Source organism: Pseudonaja textilis, chromosome 1 (genome assembly GCF_049901715.1).
Source record: "Pseudonaja textilis isolate UNSWEBS1 chromosome 1, rPseTex1.2, whole genome shotgun sequence".
Taxonomy (NCBI): Eukaryota; Metazoa; Chordata; class Lepidosauria; order Squamata; family Elapidae; genus Pseudonaja; species Pseudonaja textilis.
The window spans coordinates 213247575-213267931 of NC_141990.1; the positions used below are offsets into that span (position 1 = coordinate 213247575).

The 20357-nt window shown below is 38.4% G+C and overlaps 1 protein-coding gene across 1 annotated transcript; it reads right to left on the bottom strand.

The window, feature by feature from the left end:
• Positions 1-376: 376 nt before the first annotated feature.
• SEC22A (SEC22 homolog A, vesicle trafficking protein) lies at positions 377-20001 on the bottom strand. Its single transcript, XM_026707944.2, has 7 exons — positions 19940-20001; positions 13535-13738; positions 11425-11588; positions 8440-8634; positions 4079-4197; positions 1837-1902; positions 377-1071 (listed from the first exon to the last, which is right to left on the bottom strand). Exons 2-7 carry the CDS (start codon positions 13714-13716, stop codon positions 871-873), a joined length of 927 nt encoding a protein of 308 aa, XP_026563729.1. The 5' UTR covers positions 13717-13738; positions 19940-20001; the 3' UTR covers positions 377-870.
• Between the last annotated feature and the right edge of the window lie 356 nt (positions 20002-20357).

A 20357-nucleotide genomic window follows, 5' to 3' on the forward strand; every position in this document is an offset into this window, starting at 1 on the left:
TGATCCAAAGCTGTTTCTTCCACTCCAAATACTTTCATAAGATAGAGAAATGGTTAAAAATTAGCCTGCATCCCATCTAGACAACTGTTTTAATTCATTTTCTGATTTTATATTATATAGAGAAAATGTCTGTCTCCTCCCACTATATCATCACAAAGTGATTTTTTTTTTTAATCTTCAAATTTTAGATAAGGAGCCAAAGAGAAAATGTGATGATGTTATTGATGCATTGGGGCAGATAAGATCATTTTCTAACTCTCTCTCAAAGCCCATGAAAGAAGGCAGAAGGAACAGAAGTACTAATGCAGTTCATAATTAACTCAGCATTAGATGGCAGGCCTTTGGGGCTCAAGAACTAATCCCCAGGAACAGATGGTTTCCGGGTTAGGTTTTAATTAAGGAAAATGCAGACACACACCATTAAATTTATGTGCAATCCAATAATCTGACATTTAGGAATTCATTCATACCGAACTGTTTGTTAATATGCAATACCATCCCTTTATTTCAGCCTTTTCTCTTGCCTCACAAAAGGCAAAACTGGTTTGGGACTGGAGAAATCACTTAATATGCCGAGCAGGTCCAATACAGATGCTTGTCGTTGTCAGAGTTCTGAATATGGAGCTTTTCATGCTACCCTCCAAATTCTCATTTATCCTTGGGGTATATTCTCCAGCATTGGATTGCGTTTGTACCTCAATTAGTTCCTGAACCTTTTTTTTTTTTTTTAATTGTTTGAGGAAGAATTTCACTGCCGACTTATTAGTGCCTTAAAGTACATGGAACTTCTCTTCGTACAGCAAAGCTTTTCATTCCTGAGAAGGATACTGTTCGGATGAAGTTTGCCGTAAAACTATCAGAGGACATCCATCACACATTGTAATCAGGAGCTTTCCCTTGTGGCTGCCTTAGCCGGATTTGTAACGTTAAAAAAGCACCCACAGTCACATGAAAAAAGATCTGCCAGAGATTGCGCAATTCGTAAAGGTACATATTACACAAACAGATTAAGCCAAACGTTAGGAAAGATTTGATGTTCCGCCAGCTCGTGCAATATGCAAACAGATAGCACTGCAAAGAAAAAATAACGATCATAGTTAAATGACAGCTTGTAGGACTTTACTCGATTCTGTAGCACAAAGAAATCAAAGGGGGAAAAAAAATCCTCTACCCAACATAAAGGGGGGAAAAAAACCTCTTTCAATATTACTGTTATTCTTTTAGGGAAGAAAAGACCTGTTTGCTTTCCTATGACTTTGAAGAGTTTTCAGAAATTCTCACATCAGAAAACTAAAATTTGTCACTCAAGTCTGCCTTGCGAAGCCATATAGCGATGAAAACAGTGCTCTTGGTTGACTATTAGAATCTGGATGTTCTAGGCAACTAGAGAGTTCAGGCAAAATGTGTTTTATACTGACTGGAATGTTTATACTGACTTGAATTGCAATTCTATCAAATATCACACATAATACAAAAGAAGGTGTGTTCTAAAGATAAAGAAGATATCTCTTTTCTCTCTGAATGCTCTTCCGGGACTCAAAGAGTTTTACTTTGCAACAGAAAACAATAAGTCTCACACCTTGCATCATTTTAAATCAACCATATAAAACCAACAAACTTTTAAAGTTTGTATTTTATTGTACAAACCCACCAAAATAATTTTTGCAAGTTATTCCCCTTAGAATATATTCAATTTGGTCCATTTTTTTATTAATCAAGCATCTGGGCAGAATGACCAAATCCAGTGGAGTCCTAAGAGTACTTACAACCTAAACCATGTTTTGGGCTGTGACTAGTGACAAAACTAATAACATTTAAAAATACTTAAGGACATACCTGATATAAACAAGCTGCTGTGCCGAGGAAAAAGGCAATAACAAAACTGAAGTCATCTTCTTCATTCTGAAAAAATGGACACAATAAAGCATTCTTAAATCAACGCATTTTATGGTAGGCAAAGAAGACAGACTACCACATACTTAAATACTGGAATTCTGGAAGCTTTTTTCCAGAACTCAATCAAGTTTTTCCTGTATTGAGACTAGAAGTTTGCAGTCTTCTATGGTCAATTGTATCAATATTGCTTGCACATCATCATCATCATCAGTAGTAGCAGTTTCCTTCCCTAATCAGGAACCCCAAGCATGAATTGGATGCCATCCACCTTCATTTTAACAGACACGTGAGGATCCTTATAATTAGAAACTGAAATTCAAGGGGTCCTGATATCTGCTCAGCTGACCATATTACCGGGGTTAGGCAAATAATTAGGAGTGACCTGTGTTCTCTTTTCTATTTATTGACAGCTCTTGGGGATTTACTGATGGGTCAATAAAAAGAACTTCCAGGGGACAAAATAAAGTATGGTAGCCCCTTCTTTATAAATCTTCTCTAGCAGCAGCCAGATCTGTTTGAGGCATTTGGGTGAGAAGGGTCAATTGGTTTCCCATCCATGGCTCCTCTCCCTGAAGCCCTGTAAACTGTTCCATCATCAGCCTGGGAGGAAAGTAAAGTTTCCATGACAGATTCTGTAAAGTCTAGACCGGGTTGAGATGGGAAATTTAGCAGTTTGCCTGATTTTTAACCTTTTAATCTTAGAACTGGACACAAGCCCTGCTACCGCTTTAAGTAATTTCTGCCTATTGCCTTTAAATAAGTTGATCAGCTGTTTTTATGTTTAGTTTGGCCTTAAACCAGAGCAGTTTACATGAGAATCCTGTAAAATAGAACATAGCCAGCAGATGGTGCTATGCTCTCACAAAGTAAAATTTTAAACTAAAAAGCCATAGAACCCAAAGAATAAATTCGATTATTTTGGCAAGAGAGCTAAGAATAACACAGCACTTTTCTGTCATTTGGAATACCTCAAGAGGCTGGGCAGGGGATTTGGACCCAGAAGATCCGAATTCCATTTGTTTTGCAATGGACCTGACTGTTTAACCCAGAACAAAATTCCTGCCTTCCCACCATATGTGTTTTATATGACCACACAGTACAAATGGATTATATATAATTGTTTACAGTTGGCCTACTTCCCAGAAAAAGGAGTTCTTCCTTATGAAAGGGTGAGAGAGAGAAGGTTTTTCAGGAGAAGTTTCAGGGGAGGGAGAAAAATGCAGAGGAAGACTGGAATGGTGCCCAGAGCGTGTACTGTTCATTAATGGTAATACAAAAGGCAGAAATTTAACTCAATTGATAAAATACGGTTTTGAAAATCAAACTTTTTAACTTTTTAATATGCGTGATAGAATAGGATAAGGAAAGACTAAGGCAATCTTGGTATAGCCTTTGTTAATAGGTGGACAATATGTACACATTATCATCTTCAAAAGTACACGGTTTTTGTAGCATGTCTGCATTCTAAAAGAGGGAGAGTTGAACGAGAGAGGCAGAATGAGAGAATGATGTGGGGGGGAGAGGGCGGGAGAGGGAGAAGGAGAGAGAGCGCGCAAATGTGATGTTTGAGTGCAAGAGGCTTTGAACCCAGTCTCACCATGGTTATAGTGATTCTACCCCTTCATAAGGAATTGTCTGAAATATCTCATCTGTCTGGATTAATGCATCCTGAATTCCCTTTTAATCAGCAGCCTATATTAGCATGCACTAGGACAAAACTTAAAACATATCAGCTTCACCCTATTTTATGTGAGACACATAGACCACCAACCCAGGTTCCCACTCCCCTCGACAATTTAACAAGGAATGCAGCTCTTAGACATTTAAACATAGTTCATTCCAGATTTCTCTGTGGCCTTTATATCCTTTTAAGAAAGCTGGGTGAAGAGGGAGGGAGGGAATGAGGACGGGGAGGAGAGAGAAAGAGAATTCTGCCTGTAACATGTCTGCATCAAAAATCTCTCTTGCTCTTTCACCAAACCAGGAAAATGAGATGGCAAACACTTCAGCTCAGGGATGCAAACTCAGCCTGATAGGGAAAGACAATGTTCTTATCCAATTACTATTCCAGAGTGATCTGACTCTGTTAAACACTGCTAAATAATTTGAAAAAAATAAATTTACTCTCTTAATCTTCAAAATATTTTTTCCGGTTTCAAAGTTATGAATGTAACAACGGTACCTGTAGAAGACTCTCTATAGCATGAAAACCACGAATTAAATTCAAAGCAGCACATAAAAGGCTAAGAAGAAAGGAAACAATTCCCGGTAGTGTCACAGGTTCCAGTCGTTGGTGAGGGGCTGGTAGCAGAGAGAAGAAACACTATAAATATTTTAAAAGCTTTCTTTAATGTTTGAACAAAACCTGCTAAGGTTATTTTTCTCAGTTTTTGTTTTGTTCTAGACAAAATACTTTAAATGAAGAAACACAGCTAATTGAGGGCATGAGTGGTCAATTTGCAACTTTTATATTTACTTAGGAATGCACATTAGAAATTGCTGTATTTTGGTGCAGATTACAATGCAGCCTCTCCCCAACAGAAAGATATATATTTTTTGCTTGTGTAGGAACTTCATTTCTCCAAGATGTAATAACATACAGGTAGTTCTCGACTTATGACCACAACCGAACTCAACATTTCTATTACTAAATGAGACAGTTGTTAAGTGAATTTTGCCTCATTTTACAACCTTTCTTGCCACAGTTGTTAAGTGAATCACTGTGGTTATCAGGTTAGTAACACGGTTGTAAAGTGAATCTGGCTTTTCCTTTGATTATGCTAGTCAGAAGGTCCCAAAAGGTGATCATGGGACCCTGGGACACTGCAACCATGATACACTGCTCAAAAAAATAAAGGGAACACAAAAATAAGACATCCTAGATCTGAATGAATGAAATATTCTTATGAAATACTTTGTTCATTACATAGTTGAATGTGCTGACAACAAAATCACACAAAAATTATCAATGGAAATCAAATTTAGCAACCCATGGAGGTCTCGATTTGGAGTTACACTCAAAATTAAAGTGGAAAAAGACACTACAGGCTGATCCAACTTTGATGTAATGTCCTTAAAATAAGTCAAAATGAGGCTCAGTAGTGTGTGTGTGGCCTCCACATGCCTGTATGACCTCCTTACAACGCCTGGGCATGCTCCTGATGAGGTGGCGGATGGTCTCCTGAGGGATCTCCTCCCACACCTGGACTAAAGCATCCCCCAACCCCTGGACAGTCTGTGGTGCAATGTGGCGTTGGTAGATGGAGCGAGAAATGATGTCCCAGATGTGCTCAATTGGATTCAGGTCTGGGGAACGGGCGGGCCAGTCCATAGCGTCAATACCTTCATCTTGCAGGAACTGTTGACACACTCCAGCCACATGAGGTCTAGCATTGTCTTGCATTAGGAGGAACCCAGGGCCAACCGCACCAGCATATGGTCTCACAAGGGGTCTGAGGATCTCATCTTGGTACCGAATGGCAGTCAGGCTACTTCTGGCGAGCACATAGAGGGCTGTGCACCTCCCTAAAGAAATGCCACCCTGCACCATTACTGACCCACTGCCAAACCAGTCATGCTGGAGGATATTGCAGGCAGCAGAACATTCTCCATGGCATCTCCAGACCCTGTCACATCTGTTACATGTGCTCAGTGTGAACCTGCTTTCATCTGTGAAGAGCACAGGGTGCCAATGGTGAGTTTGCCAAATTTGGTGTTCTCTGGCAAATGCCAAACGTCCTGCATGGTGTTGGGCTGTAAGCACAACCCCCAACTGTGGACCTCGGGCCCTCATACCACCCTCATGGAGTCTGTTTCTGACAGTTTGAGCAGCCACATGCACATTTGTGGCCCACTGGAGGTCATTTTGCAGGGCTCTGGCAGTGCTCCTCCTGTCCCTCCTTGCACAAAGGCGGAGGTAGCGGTCCTGATGCTAGGTTGTTGCCCTCCTATGGCCTCCTCCACGTCTCCTGATGTACTGGCCTGTCTCCTGTTAGCGCCTCCATGCTCTGGACACTATGCTGACAGACACAGCAAACCTTCTTGCCACAGATCGCATTGATGTGCCAGCCTCAATGAGCTGCACTACCTGAGCCACTTGTGTGGGTTGTAGACTCTGTCTCATGCTACCACTAGAGTGAAAGCAGCGCCAGCATTCAAAAATGACCAAACCATCAGCCAGAAAGCATAGGAACTGAGAAGTGGTCTGTGGTCACCACCTGCAGACCAACTCCTTTATTGGGGATGTCTTGCTAACTGCCTATGCTTTCCACCTGTTGTCTATTCCATTTGCACAACAGCATGTGAAATGGATTGTCAATCAGTGTTGCTACCTAAGTGAACAGTTTGATTTCACAGAAGTGTGATTGACTTGGAGTTACATTGTGTTGTTTAAGTGTTCCCTTTATTTTTTTTGAGCAGTGTATATACATGCCAATTGCATGCATTCAAATTTTGATCACATGACCCCAGACATGCTACAAGTTGTGTGAAAAATGGTCATAAGTCACTTTTTTCAGAGCCGTTGTAACTTCAAATGGTCACTAAACGAATGATTTTAAGTCAAGAACTATCAGTATCAAACTAATGTACCTAAGCTAGGCAGCATATTAACAAAATAAAAACTTAGACATAAAGTTACTTTAACAATTAGCCAATGACTAAGTAAATCAGGCTTTTAAAATTATACTTTTTCACATTTCAGTGTTTTTCTTTGTTAAAGCATGTTACAGGTCTAAAGAGTGATTAAAGCCCATGCTAAATACACTTATTCAGAGGGCATCGATATACCAATGAGAATTGCTCCTGAAAGAGGTACAGAAGATTACAAACACCACATATGCATATATTTTTCTTTATTTCCAAAGATACGGAGTACTATCAGACTCATTTCCTACTTTTTCCCCCCAATGAACTTACTATGCACATATAGTCAATATTTCCTTGGTCAACTATATGGATATCTCCATCTAATGACAGGCCATGCTGATCCTAAAGGGGTTCTGCAACATGGGTGTGGTTTTAGGCCTCTGTTAAACAGAACATCGTGAAATGAATCAGAGGAAAGCTAAAAGATACATGACAATTTTTGAAACACTTACATTTCAATAGAAGAGAATATTTGCAGCTCTGAAGTGTGGGATCCTTGAGTCTCTCTGAGTTTGGTGGTTTTCTTGAAGACATGTCACTACCAATAAAACCACTGAAGATGTTACCTACTTTGGTAACGAAATGTCTACAAGAAAACCACCAAGCTCAGGGAAGCCCCAAGGACCCCACACTCTAGTAGGCATTTTATTTTCCTTGGATACAAAAGAGCTCCAAATTTGCTATTCTCTCCATGATCTCTAGGGCAAAAATAAAGAGAATATAGACTGTAAGCACCTTTGCTGATACTCATCTCTTCCACGAAATGCCAACTATATGCACAAATGATTGCCAATTCATACTGAATGTGTGTACAAGTGTTATTATGAGATTCTACAAGTGACAGAAACGGAATGTAGGGGGGAAACACACAGGGCAACACACACCCCCGTAGTCTAGGCAACATAGAGAGAGGGACAATAAGGTGAATGAACCATATGTAAATCATTCTGTCTAAATCAGCGAAGTGTAAAGGTGCCAACAATGAAGTTAATGAGCTGGAACATTGATAGAAAGAGGGGTGCCATTCTACCTGGTGCGCACTGAACAGCTGCAACAGAAAAGGCTCTCCAAAGTAGTTCATAAAGTCAGAAAATGCTCACAAATGACAAAGGTGATTTCTCTAGAGAAGAGGAGGGCTGCTTCTGTCTGACCAGTGCTCTTTCCAAACTTGATAAGGCAAAAAGCCTTTTTGTTTTGCCAAGAACTAAGTTGTGGACAGCTTAACATGAAATTGGGGGAGAAGCTGCTGGGATAGAAGAACAGTTTTAAATACAGCAACTCATTGAAACATATATCTAAACTCAACTTGTCAAAACCATCGTAATAAAACAGGCTTTGAAATTAGTTCTCAATCCCCTTTACAACACGGAATTCTTATAGATGACCGCTATACTGTAGACTGACTGATCAAGTTCTAGAATTGTTTTTAATCTAGAATTTTATTATGTCACTGAAACAATTGGCAAGGGATTGGGTATTCATTATCATTCAATCTCGTCTTCTGATTTTTAGGGAGAATAATGACTGGTCAGAACTATGGTTTCCTGGGAGACAGCATTTTGATCTTTTTCTTGGTCAAGGTCCCTAATTCTTTCTCTCTCTCTGTCTCTCTCTCTCTCACACACACACACATCATTCAAGATGTGATGAAACTATCCTTGTGAACAATAACTTTTCATCGGGACACCAAGGAAAAAAAGTTCTTCACACTGCACTGATAAACTAGTTCAGGATCCCTCCCCCCCAATCTGACTTGAGTAAGTCATTCAAAATGCAACATTACCAAAGTCCTCATGTTGCAGCTGGCCATGAAATTTACAAAAGGAATGCAGTAAACCAAGCAGATCAATCTCTACCTTTATCCCAAAATAAGTAAATTTAAATCCATCATCTCACCTGGAGACAATTTTCTTGTATCTTTGCTTTCTTGCAGGGATCCGTATGGATATCCATTGGCTGAACAGAGTTCTGACAGGGAAATCTGGTAAGGTGGTCTCAGTCTAATTTCTGTTTGCATGTCAGCAAGATTTATCCTTGTAGACAGAGAGCGTGGATTGTTGTATCTTTGTTTGGTCCTCTGAATAAAATTATCTGTATAAAATTAAAGCAATCCCCTTTAGATTTTTGATGAAAACATCACTGAGGACCCCATAGCTTTATGGGCAACATACATCTCAGATGCACACATTTAAATTCATTATTTAAATTTCTTAGATTCACTATGGAAAATTTTGCTGCTGCTTTCTACCTACTATATCATGGGCTAATTAATTTTGCAACACCAGGAGATTAAACGCTACAATTTTAACTATGAATAAACTAATGTTGCATGCATTGGCAAGCCTGAAAGTGCAACTAATATAATTAATTAATTACATTTGATTTAGTTTTTCTTGTAATTCAGAAAACTTTCTTAGGAAAAATAAGCATTTGTTCTGAGCTCCAGGCAGTTTTCTGAATTATAACATTATATTCATAATATTTAGAATGCCATCTCCTATAGCATGAAATACTTTCCCATAGAATGTAAGCATAGCATAACAATTACAAATTAATAGTTAGCAAAATACACAGTACAGTGAGTGCAAGAGTGGTGAAATGGTGGGTTTTAAAAAATTTCTATTTATACACATCCTATTTATACTCAGCCTATCACTGTGCTTATCAAATCTGATGCGCCATTATACACAGTGACTTAAAAGTATATTCCATTTAATTCTTACAAGCTTACCCCAGTGTAATCTCATTTAGATTTGTACCCTTTATTATCAATTAAAAATTTTTTTAAATGAAGATATTATTATAAAGCTGAGAAGTTAAATGCACTATTTCACTGTTACTGGCAATGTGATTTAAGTACTTATTCCCAGTTGACTAGATTACTGCAATGTACTTTACATGGAGCAGCATCTGAAGACTACCCAGGAGCTGCATAGCATTGTCTATCTACTGGCATTTTTGACATGCAAATTGGAGGATGAAATCTGAGTTCAGAGATCTTTTTGAACTCCTGTCTGCTTTCAACGTCTTTACAGAAGTTGTTGTAATACTTCTTGTATCTTTCTAACAGCTCTGTGAAAGTTTTGGTTAAGTTCCTTCCTGAGATCTTTGTCTTTCTTGGTTTGGGTTCCTTTTCTTCTTTTGATAATTTTTACTTCTTTAGCTAGTGACTGGGATGGATTTTAGGCCTTGGGGGAACCTGCTGGGAGATATTCCAGATGTTCTTTGCTCATCCACCCCAGGAACACACACACCCTGCCAGAATGAACAGGATCTGAGGGGATAACTGGGATGCTTCCCTCCAAAAATATGTTAATTGCTTCCTATTAACAGCGGTTAACGAAGAAGGGCTCAGAGGCCATGTTTTTCTGCTGCAGTCTTTATTTTATAGAAACAGCTTCCCCACTGAGTTCAGATCAGCACCCATTCTAACAGCCTTCCAGAAGCTATTAAAATCAAAGCTTTTCCAGACAGTATTTGGGGAATGAGGAATTCATGCCATCTGTATTACTGCAAAACATTATTACTATATTGTTGCCTTGGTTTCAATATTATTTTCTTGCGAACCACCAGGAATCTATGCAGAATCTTATTGTACTATATGACAGAAATAAATAAATTTTACTACATCCCCATGGAAACAGTAGGCATTAAGTGAGATGGTCATAAAATAAGCAAAACACAGGGCCATAAGAGACATCAAGCTGTGTGAAATACAGTCATCCCATGTCTCAATGTACATTCCTCTGGTTTCTGAAAACTGTGGACTACACCAATTTCTAAGGCTTTGTAATATGAACTAGTACCAGTATTCCAGACATTTGTCCATGTTAAAGTTTACTACAATTCTGAGTAGTAAGCACTATTCTGGTTTCCAAGGGTGTATATACTGTTATAATATATTTCTAATATTACAAATTCAATGAAAGTTAAGCCTTGGATCTCTGAAAAAAATAGAAAATATGGCTCTGCTCTCTACCTCTGTTAGATTAGAGTTTGATTTTTTTAAAGTAAAGCTGCTTTTTGGGTTATTCCATATAAATGGCAGATCCCATTAATAGAATTTTTAGGACTACAAAGCTTCTGTAAGATCATGGTCTGTAGATTTACAAACACAAATAATGAAATTAAATGCATTTCCAAGATAATTTAATGACACACTAATTATATTAAAATTGCCCTCACCACTCACTGGTTTTTACCTATTTCATAAGCTTTCTGTTTTGAAGGTAACATGATAGGATACTCCCACAAACATTGCCTTGAGAATCCATACAAAGGCAGGATATTTATAAAACCATGCACTCAATCAACAATAAACCACTGGCATCTTAAATTGGTATTAACAGGCTGCAGAAGATGATGCCAGAGTGCAAAAAAGAGAGCATGCCCATGGTAAACATTTAACAAGAATTATTTAAACATTAGGCAGAAAGTAACCCCCTAATGAAACTGACAGGTCAATATATACACCAAGTATTAGTAATACATATTCATGGTAAGTTGCAAGAGGCAGCAAAAATCTAAACCTCCTAGATATTCTAAAGCACCTTTTCCTCCTTGTTCATAAATGTAGAAGATCTGGATTCCATCTCTGCAGGAGAATTACTCCTGAATAAAACAGATCCATTGGGCTGCTCCAAATCCCTATGAAATAATATTGTTGTCAGGCATTTGGAAGTTATTTTTAGATCACTGTACACTGTTTGTGAATCAAACAATGATTGAATGAATATTTTAATGCCAAGTTGGGTTCTTTTATGTCATAAATAAAAAGAATGCAAAATACTACAGTTTGTAAACCATGCTGAAGCAAATGTATTAGACACGTTTAGAAGCCCAAAACCAAGGCAGTTCTTGAAGAAAGTAATGAACCCTTACCAAATTCAATGAAGCAGTAAGGTCTGACGGCCGTATTTGTCTTCATCATGTTGTATGTAGTAATGAACTCCTTTTGAAGCTCATCCAGGAAGCAGAAGGCAAGGACGTTGGGGTAATTTTCAGTGCAGAGCATCATGTAACTCACTCCCAGGGAACTAATAAAGCTGTGTTTTGGTGGGGGAGGGAAAACGTGTCTTTTTTAACATTTAAAATTAAAATAATGTATTCACAGATTAGCTTAGGTAGGCTTTACACATAACTACAACAAGAGAAATCATGATGAGTCTAACGAAAGTAATACTATTCATGAGAAAATAAATTAAGGGCATACAAAATTCACTGAATCAGAAACCGAATGTGATCTTGCTGAACCTCCTCTTGGATCATGCTGTTCTGGAAGCGATTCCCAGAGGTAAATCTTTTGAACCAGAAGCAATTTAAAGGATGCCGGACATATATTGGATCCAGACTATTTCTGATTCAGAGAATATACCCCCAGAGGCCACTAAACTCGCCCCAGCATATATTCCCCCCACCCCCCTAAGGGGAATATAATGTTCTACGTCTCTAACTATAATGCTATTTTCACAGAACGATGAAGTTTTACTTGGGTTTAATGTTTTGCTATTGCCTATCAATAGTTAATATAAATATTTAAAAAGAGGGCAGGGGATGGTGGATAAGTATGGCTGTAGCATGATATGTATCTCACTTGCTCTCTCATATACAAATATACTTTAAGACATCAGAAGAATGAAGATGGGTGTTTTCCCTTCAGAGAGGAAGAGAGGAAATAGATAAAGGCTATGGTCTTCAAAATATTTTATTTATCAGTTATTCTTAACTACGTATCTATTTCATTCCATAACAAAAAAAGGTCAACAGAATTATTTTACTGAGTGAGAGAGAGTGAAATATTTTTCTAGCAAGGATGCCTCTTCATCAGAATCCAGCAAAGACATTAAGTAAACTTATTATAAAATGTAAAAATCTGCCTTCTAATTAAAATTTAGCATTTGTTTATGCTCTTCATTTATTAAAAATTCCATTACAATAATCCATTAATCCATCATTTTCTTATGCACCCAAAACAGCAATTCTAAGACAATTTTATGTATATGCCATATATTAAACATTGCTGAAATAATTATGTTTTATTTCTGAAACATCAAGAATTTATCAGAAGTATCTTAGGAAATTTATATATTGTATTAAGGTTGAATCAATCAAATGCAGAGTTATGAATGTAAATGAGATATTCTATCTTTGCATGTAAATGAGATATTCTATAGAGGCAATTTACATTCCTTTGCACAGAATTACACAGATTTTCCCATTTATTTTGTTGAAAAAATCTAACCTAGGGGACACTTCATCTTAAAAATATGTAGCACATCTTATAAAAATATACTATCTGCCCCTCCCATCTTTAAAGAATTACAAAAATAGTACAGAAAAATGGGGAGATTGGAATACCCAGTGTATTCTTCTTATAAATAATAAAGAAGATGCCTTTTAGGAACACAAAGCCTTTATAAAATTCCCTTGGTTTTTCTTTATAAATAAACATTTCAAAATATAATATTGGTACAATAAAACATAAGGTTAAGATGTGTAAGAGAGTTATTTTCTTTAAATAATGTAAAAGATACAATCGAGTCTACAATAAGAACTGCTATAGATAACACTGCAGTTAACAAAGTTAGCATGCAATGAAGCAGTTTTTTATGTCGGGTCCTGTATTGTCCAAAGATTCAATATGTGAGACATAAGAGATGGGCCCAGAAGAATCTTGCTTAAAATGATTCTACAGAAATCATCAGGGCAATTCAATCTGTGATAAGTAACATTCCTCAAAAGGATTGCCCTGCCTCTTTAGCTCCTTGTTCTAGCAGAAGTTAAAAATTATGCTTACCTTATTCTGCAGGTAAGCATAATAGATTTGCAGATTTGAGGAGGAATGCTTCTTAAGAAGAATGTAATTTCTAAATGTCACTGTGGCAAAAAGATGCCTTCTTCATTGTTATTTAGAGCAACTACTGTATCTAGGTTATATGAAACATTAAAGAACAATGTTGCAGAAAGAATACACAGGCCAGAGAAAACTTACTTTATGTTATACTTTCCTGCTTGTAAGGTGCATCGGTCTGGAAGCTCTGTGAGTCTCTTTGCAAGACCTTTAAAGTACTTTCGGCATTCCTGTACAGCTGTGTTTTGCTCATAATCAGTAGAAGCAGATAAAGGGAGTCCATCTCTCACACGGACCACTGAGGCAGACAAGATAATGGACATCGCCAACAATAAAAAGTAAAATCTAGAACAGAGCACACAAATAAGATTATATTTATTTTTTTCCCTTCGTTCATAACACCATTTGGATTTATCATTATTGGATGACTGAGAAGACTGAGTTAGTTTCACAATATTTAACATGAGCAAGCTACAAAAATACCTGTACTAATCCACTCTTTTTCATATAGTTATCAAAACTATTTGCATGTGAGTTCTTCTCTAGCTTTCAAAAACTGGTTGCCTGGAGCTTATTCTTTCTCACCTGGATGACTACCTAACTGGCAGTTTGCCAGTCTGGGTTAAATTAGAAACAGCATATATTCGCTAGAATTGTTCCATTAAGAAGTTTTAACTGGACCCAAACACAAAGAGAAGACTAACATACAGATACATGATACCAGGAATGTTCCAGCTAAGTGTTTTAGGCAGTAATATTTGTTTCCAAGGTACTGCATTCTACTATTACCATATTTTCTATTTTCTATCCTTTTTCTATCCACCAAGATTCCATAGTCTCCCATACTGGGCTGTTTGGGGAGTTTGCCTCACTTTAGGGATTTTAGTGGGAGAGGGGAACTCCGTACAAATGTATCTAAGTGTCCCCACTCCTGTTTTCTCTATATGATGATCAGCACTATGCTACATATCAGATGACTTAGTTTGAGATATTGTTCCAAGTCATTAAATATATTATACTTTATAATGCTGAAAACAGAGTTTATTAAAACATTCATAATGCAAAAGGTATCGCTAGTAATAATTCATAATAGAAATCTAAATTGCATTGTAGGCAGCATTTGGTAAAATACACAAAATGTAATTAAGAAACATTCAAGTCTCAATTTACAGAATTTATAAAAGGAGATGATTGAGATTGGTTGCTGAGAGGTGATGCTGTTAATTGGATATTTTAATTGAGTTTTAATTGCCTTTTTATGATTTTTTTTAACACTACTGGAAACCACCAGAGTAACATACTACTCACCAGGGATCATTTTGGAATGGAGCTTAATGGAAATAATTCCAACAAACAAACAATTGTAATAAACAAACAACAGTGGTGGGACTTATCTCCAGGCGGGGGATGAGTCTGCCTACCGAGATGAGGTGGGCCAGTTGCTTTCGTGGTGTGGAGACAGTATCAACACCAATAAGACCAAGGAGCTTATAGTGGATTATAGAAGGAACAGATCAGACATCCAGCCCTTGCTTATCAATGGAGACGGAGTGGAGCAAGTGGCCAGTTTTAAGTTTCTGGGTGTTACCATAAAAGAGGACCTGACCTGAGGTGCCCACATTGCAGCCCTGGTCAAAAAGGCCCAGCAGAGATTATACTACCTGAGACTTCTCAGAAAACAACAACTGAATGATAAACTGCTGCTGACCTTCTACCGCTGCACCATAGAGAGCATTTTAACATACTGCACCTCTGCACCTCATACAGTGGCAGATAGGAAAGCACTCCAGAGGGTTAAGTCATTGCCCAGAAGATCATTGGTTGCCCTCTTCCCTGTTTGGAAGAGCTTTATAGCTCCCACTGCCTTAAGAAAATTCAAAACATTCTCAAAGATCCATCTCATCTTGGGAACCCTTTTTTTCAACTATTAACATCTGGCAGATGGTACAGAATAATAAAAACAAGGACAAATAGGCTGAAAAACAGCTTCTATCCCAGGACAGTAGCTCTTTTGAATTCTGCTGTATAGTGCAGTATTGGTGTGGTGTCGGGGGTTTTGGTTCAATGTGTGGAGTGTGAAGGATGTGTGTTTGTGTTTATTTTCATGGTCATGGTCATGATGTGCACTGAAGATGGTATTTGATTTAGTTGTACGAGGTGCAATGACAATAAAGTACACTAAAAAAATACATTATCTCCCTGGGTAGAGTCCATATCTGTTATTTCAAACAATTGCAGTTCTCACGTAAAGTTACAGCTTCCATCTGATGAATAATTAAATTTTCTCTTTACTTTAATACTACAATGTTTAGGCCTGGAACATCTTAGCAGCCACATAATTCTTTTCAATTCCAAAGTTGGAATGAAGACTGCAGATTATTTACTAGTATAATGATGACATGCCTACAGATCCTTGCCTTATTGAGCCAGTGTTGCATGTTTCCATGACAAGACAACTTTACTTCTACAGAGTAAGAAGAGTGGTTCTGAAGATGATCAGATGCTGCTATCTGAAAATATTTGGGACGACTTTAATAAATAGTACCAAGTTAGGATCTTCTTTATATTGAGAAGAAAAACCAGACAAATAAGGACCTATTACATGTCTAGGTGGTTGTCTATTCAACCATTATAGCCTCTTGAGTATATGATATTCACGCAATCACTTCAGACACAGATTTTTCCACCTCTTGATGTTTCATTTAGATATCAAATTAAGCATGCTGAAAAATATAATATACAGGTAATTCTCGATCTATAACCCTTTGTTTAGTTACTGTGGTGCTGAAGAGCTGCAATGGCGCAGTGATTACAAGAATGCAGTACTGCAGGCTACTTCTGCGGATCACTGGCTGCCAGCAGTTTGGCAGTTCGGGTCTCACCAGGCTCAAGGTTGACTCAGCCTTCCATCCTTTCGAGGTGGGTAAAATGAGGACCCAGATTGTTGGGGGCAATAAGCTGACTTTGTAAACTTCTTAGAGAGGGCTGAGAAGCACTGTGAAGCGGTATATAAGCCTAAGTGGTATTGCTGTTGCTAAAGTTGGAAGTTACAGTGGCACTGAAAAAAGTGACTTACGACCAGTTTCCAGCATTCCCACAGTCCTGTAATCAAAATTTGGGTGCTTGGCAATGGTAGGTACTTATGATAATCACACTGTCCTGGGATCATGTGATCGTTGGTAACCTTCCTAGTCAGTTTCCGACAAGAAAAGTCAATGGAGGAAGCCAAATTCACTTAATGACTGCAGTGATTTGCTTAACTATGGCAAATCACCAACTATGGTCATAGAAGGGAGCAAAACTCATTTAACAACTGACTTGCTTAGCAATGGAAATTTTGGACTCAATTGTGATCGCAAGTTGAGGACTACCAGTAGTTTTACCCCCCAAAATCATTATGGCATTACATGTTTGCTCAGTTTGCATTAAACTCTGAGCTATGCCTACTCAATCACATCTGTCTATATAGACTACTAAAACTCTGTTTGTTTGTGTGTAATCTATGACCAGGCAAAACAGTGCATCATAGGGCAACAATTTTTGAACCAAGTTATGGGCAAACTTACAAAATGAGTCCAAAATGAAGTCCTGTGGAATTGATGACATAAACATTATCATAAAGTATTTTATGACATTAATACAAAATGTCAGAAAACATTTCCTTTGATCAACTTTTGATATTTGAGTGTGCTATATAGTTCAACATGGACTATTTTTAAAACAGATCTATCTCTAAATACCTTCCTGATTTTTAAGAGCTTTTCAAGTATATTAGAAACTACCATTCTTGAAGGGGGTGAGGTTTTTGGTAAGGAAATATCTCTGAAATGATGACCCATAGGTCACAGGTGTCTAATATTACCTAATCCTACATGCTTTATATAGACCAGGCCTGTCAAACTGGAGGTCCATGGGCCAGATGCATCACCAACTGACTATGTCCACCCCGGCTCCGTAAAGGCCAAAAATTCATATGTTACATGATACAATCAAGTTTGACACCCGTGATATAGAGTATATCGCAACTGACACAATTCATTACTTAAAAGATATTCTCCCTTTTGTCAACTCTTCCCTTATTGAAGTCTACACTAAGTTCACTATTTTGTGAATAAATTTTACCAAGTGATTTCCAAGTTTGTATTTCTAGTTTTGTTGCTAGTCTCAGATTTTACAGTTCTGTTGAAAATGACAAAAAAATCATTAAGTAAACAGAACAGTAAATAGAATATGATTACTTTTGTGCCTATTCTAAAAGCACTATACTAATTATTTATTTGCTTCTGGATATACTTCAAGATGCTACAGTTGTCTCAAGGCCTTAATAACTTAGAGATGGTAGACACCTGAAGAAGTATCAGATTTTTTTATCAACTTGTCATTATCTTGATCTTTAGATACCGGTAGAACTCCCCTTTTAAAATCTCCTCTGTCATGTAGTCCAGGAGGATACTATGGTTGACCCAACTGGACACAACTGAAAGGTTGGGGAAAAGCAACAGAAATGTACTCTTCCATTTAATAAGATCATTCACCAAAGCAATCAAACTTGCCTCATTATCAAACCCAGATCTGAAATCAATTTCAATTGATAATGCCTATGATGTGGATAGGGATCTTGGTAACATAAAGCCAACTCTCTCTGTCTCTATCTCTACCAGTATATATATATATATATATATATATTAATACTGGTTGTAGTTCCAGTGGTTCAGTCCTGTCATTTAAGTTTGAATGGCTGCTGAATGAGTGGTCATTAAATGACTACCTGTAATTTACTAAGAGGACTCCCAGCAGTAAATGAACACATATATTAAATGTCAATAGTAAATATAAGTAATGTAATAAGTAATAACAAAACAATGTGAAAAATCAACCAACCAAAAATCAGCCAACCATTAATATACATATTCATACAGATACATTCCAAATGTTTCAAAAATGTAATACTGTAACTGACTCAGTTAAAGGAAAGCATATTCTAATATTTTATTGTTTACTTTATTGTTTGATTATTGAAACTGATGTTAAAACAATACAAGCAGTTTTGTTAGATGAGTCCTCTGAAAGCTTTAAAAGCAGCAATCATATACAATTTTATATATTCAATAGTACTTATGAGTAGATGTACGTTGGTTTTTCATCTTGCTTTACACCTGTTTAGAAAACTTCCAATACTAGATGATATACAAAAGAATAAAGAACTCCTGAATAATACGTCATTCAACCTCAATTGAATGCTAAAGTAGATAATTTCTTCCACAATGTGGCGGTCTTCAAACGTACAAGATTACAAAATTCCCATTAAATATTATTTCAGGTTGATGAGAATTGCAGTCAACACATCTGGAAGACACCATTGTGAGCAAGACAGTCTTACCTACACCACTATCTTTACTAATCTGTGCAACAGTAACTTTCAGTTGCAATGCCTGAAGAGCTGCCCTGAGTAAGAGAAAGTTGGTAACTTTTTTTTCCTCATACGTTGAATTAAATTCCCAGCTTCACTCTCCATTGGGCATCCTGGTTGCTGCAAGATACATTTCACTAACAAGAAAGCAATGCCTTTCTTGGCAGAAAAATTGAGCTACTATATCCGGGCTGTAAAAAGCCACCGAATCATGAGATGGCAGCAAAAGGATATAGACCCCCACCTCTGTCCTCATCTAGTGCAGGGGTCTTCAAACTTGGCAAGTTTAAGACTTGTGGACTACAACTCCCAGAATTCCTCTTCCGGTCATGTTAGCTCAGGAATTCTGGGAGTTGAAGTCCACAAGTCTTAAAGCTGTCAAGTCTGAAGATCCATGATCTAGTGGTTGTCTAGATGATTGAACCCCAAATTGGGTAGCTCAAGATTAGAAGGATGTCCACAAGCTTCTCACCCTTTCTCGCTTAATATCCAATTTAATTGGGGTGGGGGGAGAGAACCAGTTTTTCCACACAGCTATTAACAGGCCCTCTCACAGTTCACCAGCACCGAGTTTAAGAAGCAGGCTTTATCCGACTGTTTGTAAAATGAACTTATTTAATTTTTCAAGATTCTTCCTACAGCCTTTTTTCTCCGAAAGGTTAGCCAAGCACGCGGTTCACCCCCATATACACTTCGCGGGATGGTGAGGTGGTGTCTCCGCTTAGAAAGAGAAATCGGGGATTTTTCCTCGGGTTAGGTGACATGCTAAGCTGACGAGGACCCGTTTTTCTCGTGAACCTGGTCGGAAGAATTTGCGAAGCCCAGAAAGTGCACGAAGACACAAACGGCAAGCAGGGCTTTGTTGCCGTGATTGCGACAGGTCTCATCCCATCCGCAGAGGCGAGCGCTTACGACATCCCGGCTCTCCGGGCGTAGAAGTTAAATGGCACTAACGACAGCTGTCATCCAGGAAGGCGACATTCACCCAAGCGTGCCACCGCGTCCACACCACTACACCCTTGGCCCAGGCCTGCGCTAACTGAGGGCCCGCGCTTCGCCTGGCGGCTGCCTCGGTTGCTAGGCAACTGAAAAAAAAAAGGCTGGAGGGGCGAGGGAGCGCGAGGAGGCGGAATTACCTGGCTTCGTCGACTCGGCACCACCGGCCGCCGAACCGCCACGGGTATAAAGCCTCCCGTGCGGAATTCTGGGACTCTGACACGTCACACTCCTCGCGCTGGCCCGTTGAAGTGGACGTCACCTGACGTCGCCTTAATGGCGCCCGGTGATCTCCGCGGGCCGCGTTGCTCTGACGAGAAGAGCGGCCGCTGGGTCTACAGGCCGATAATCGGCCCGTGAGTGGGGAACGGATTTTAACCGTTGGCGTACAGAGATCCCAACCCCTTATTCTAGATCAGAGGTATCCAAACTTGGCAACTGGCTGGAGAATTCTGGGAGTTGAAGTCCACACGTCTTAAAGTTGCCAAGTTTGGGGATCCCTGTTATATACTTTCGAGTCCATCTTGGTGTCAAAGAGCCTTTGCCTTATCCAGGTCT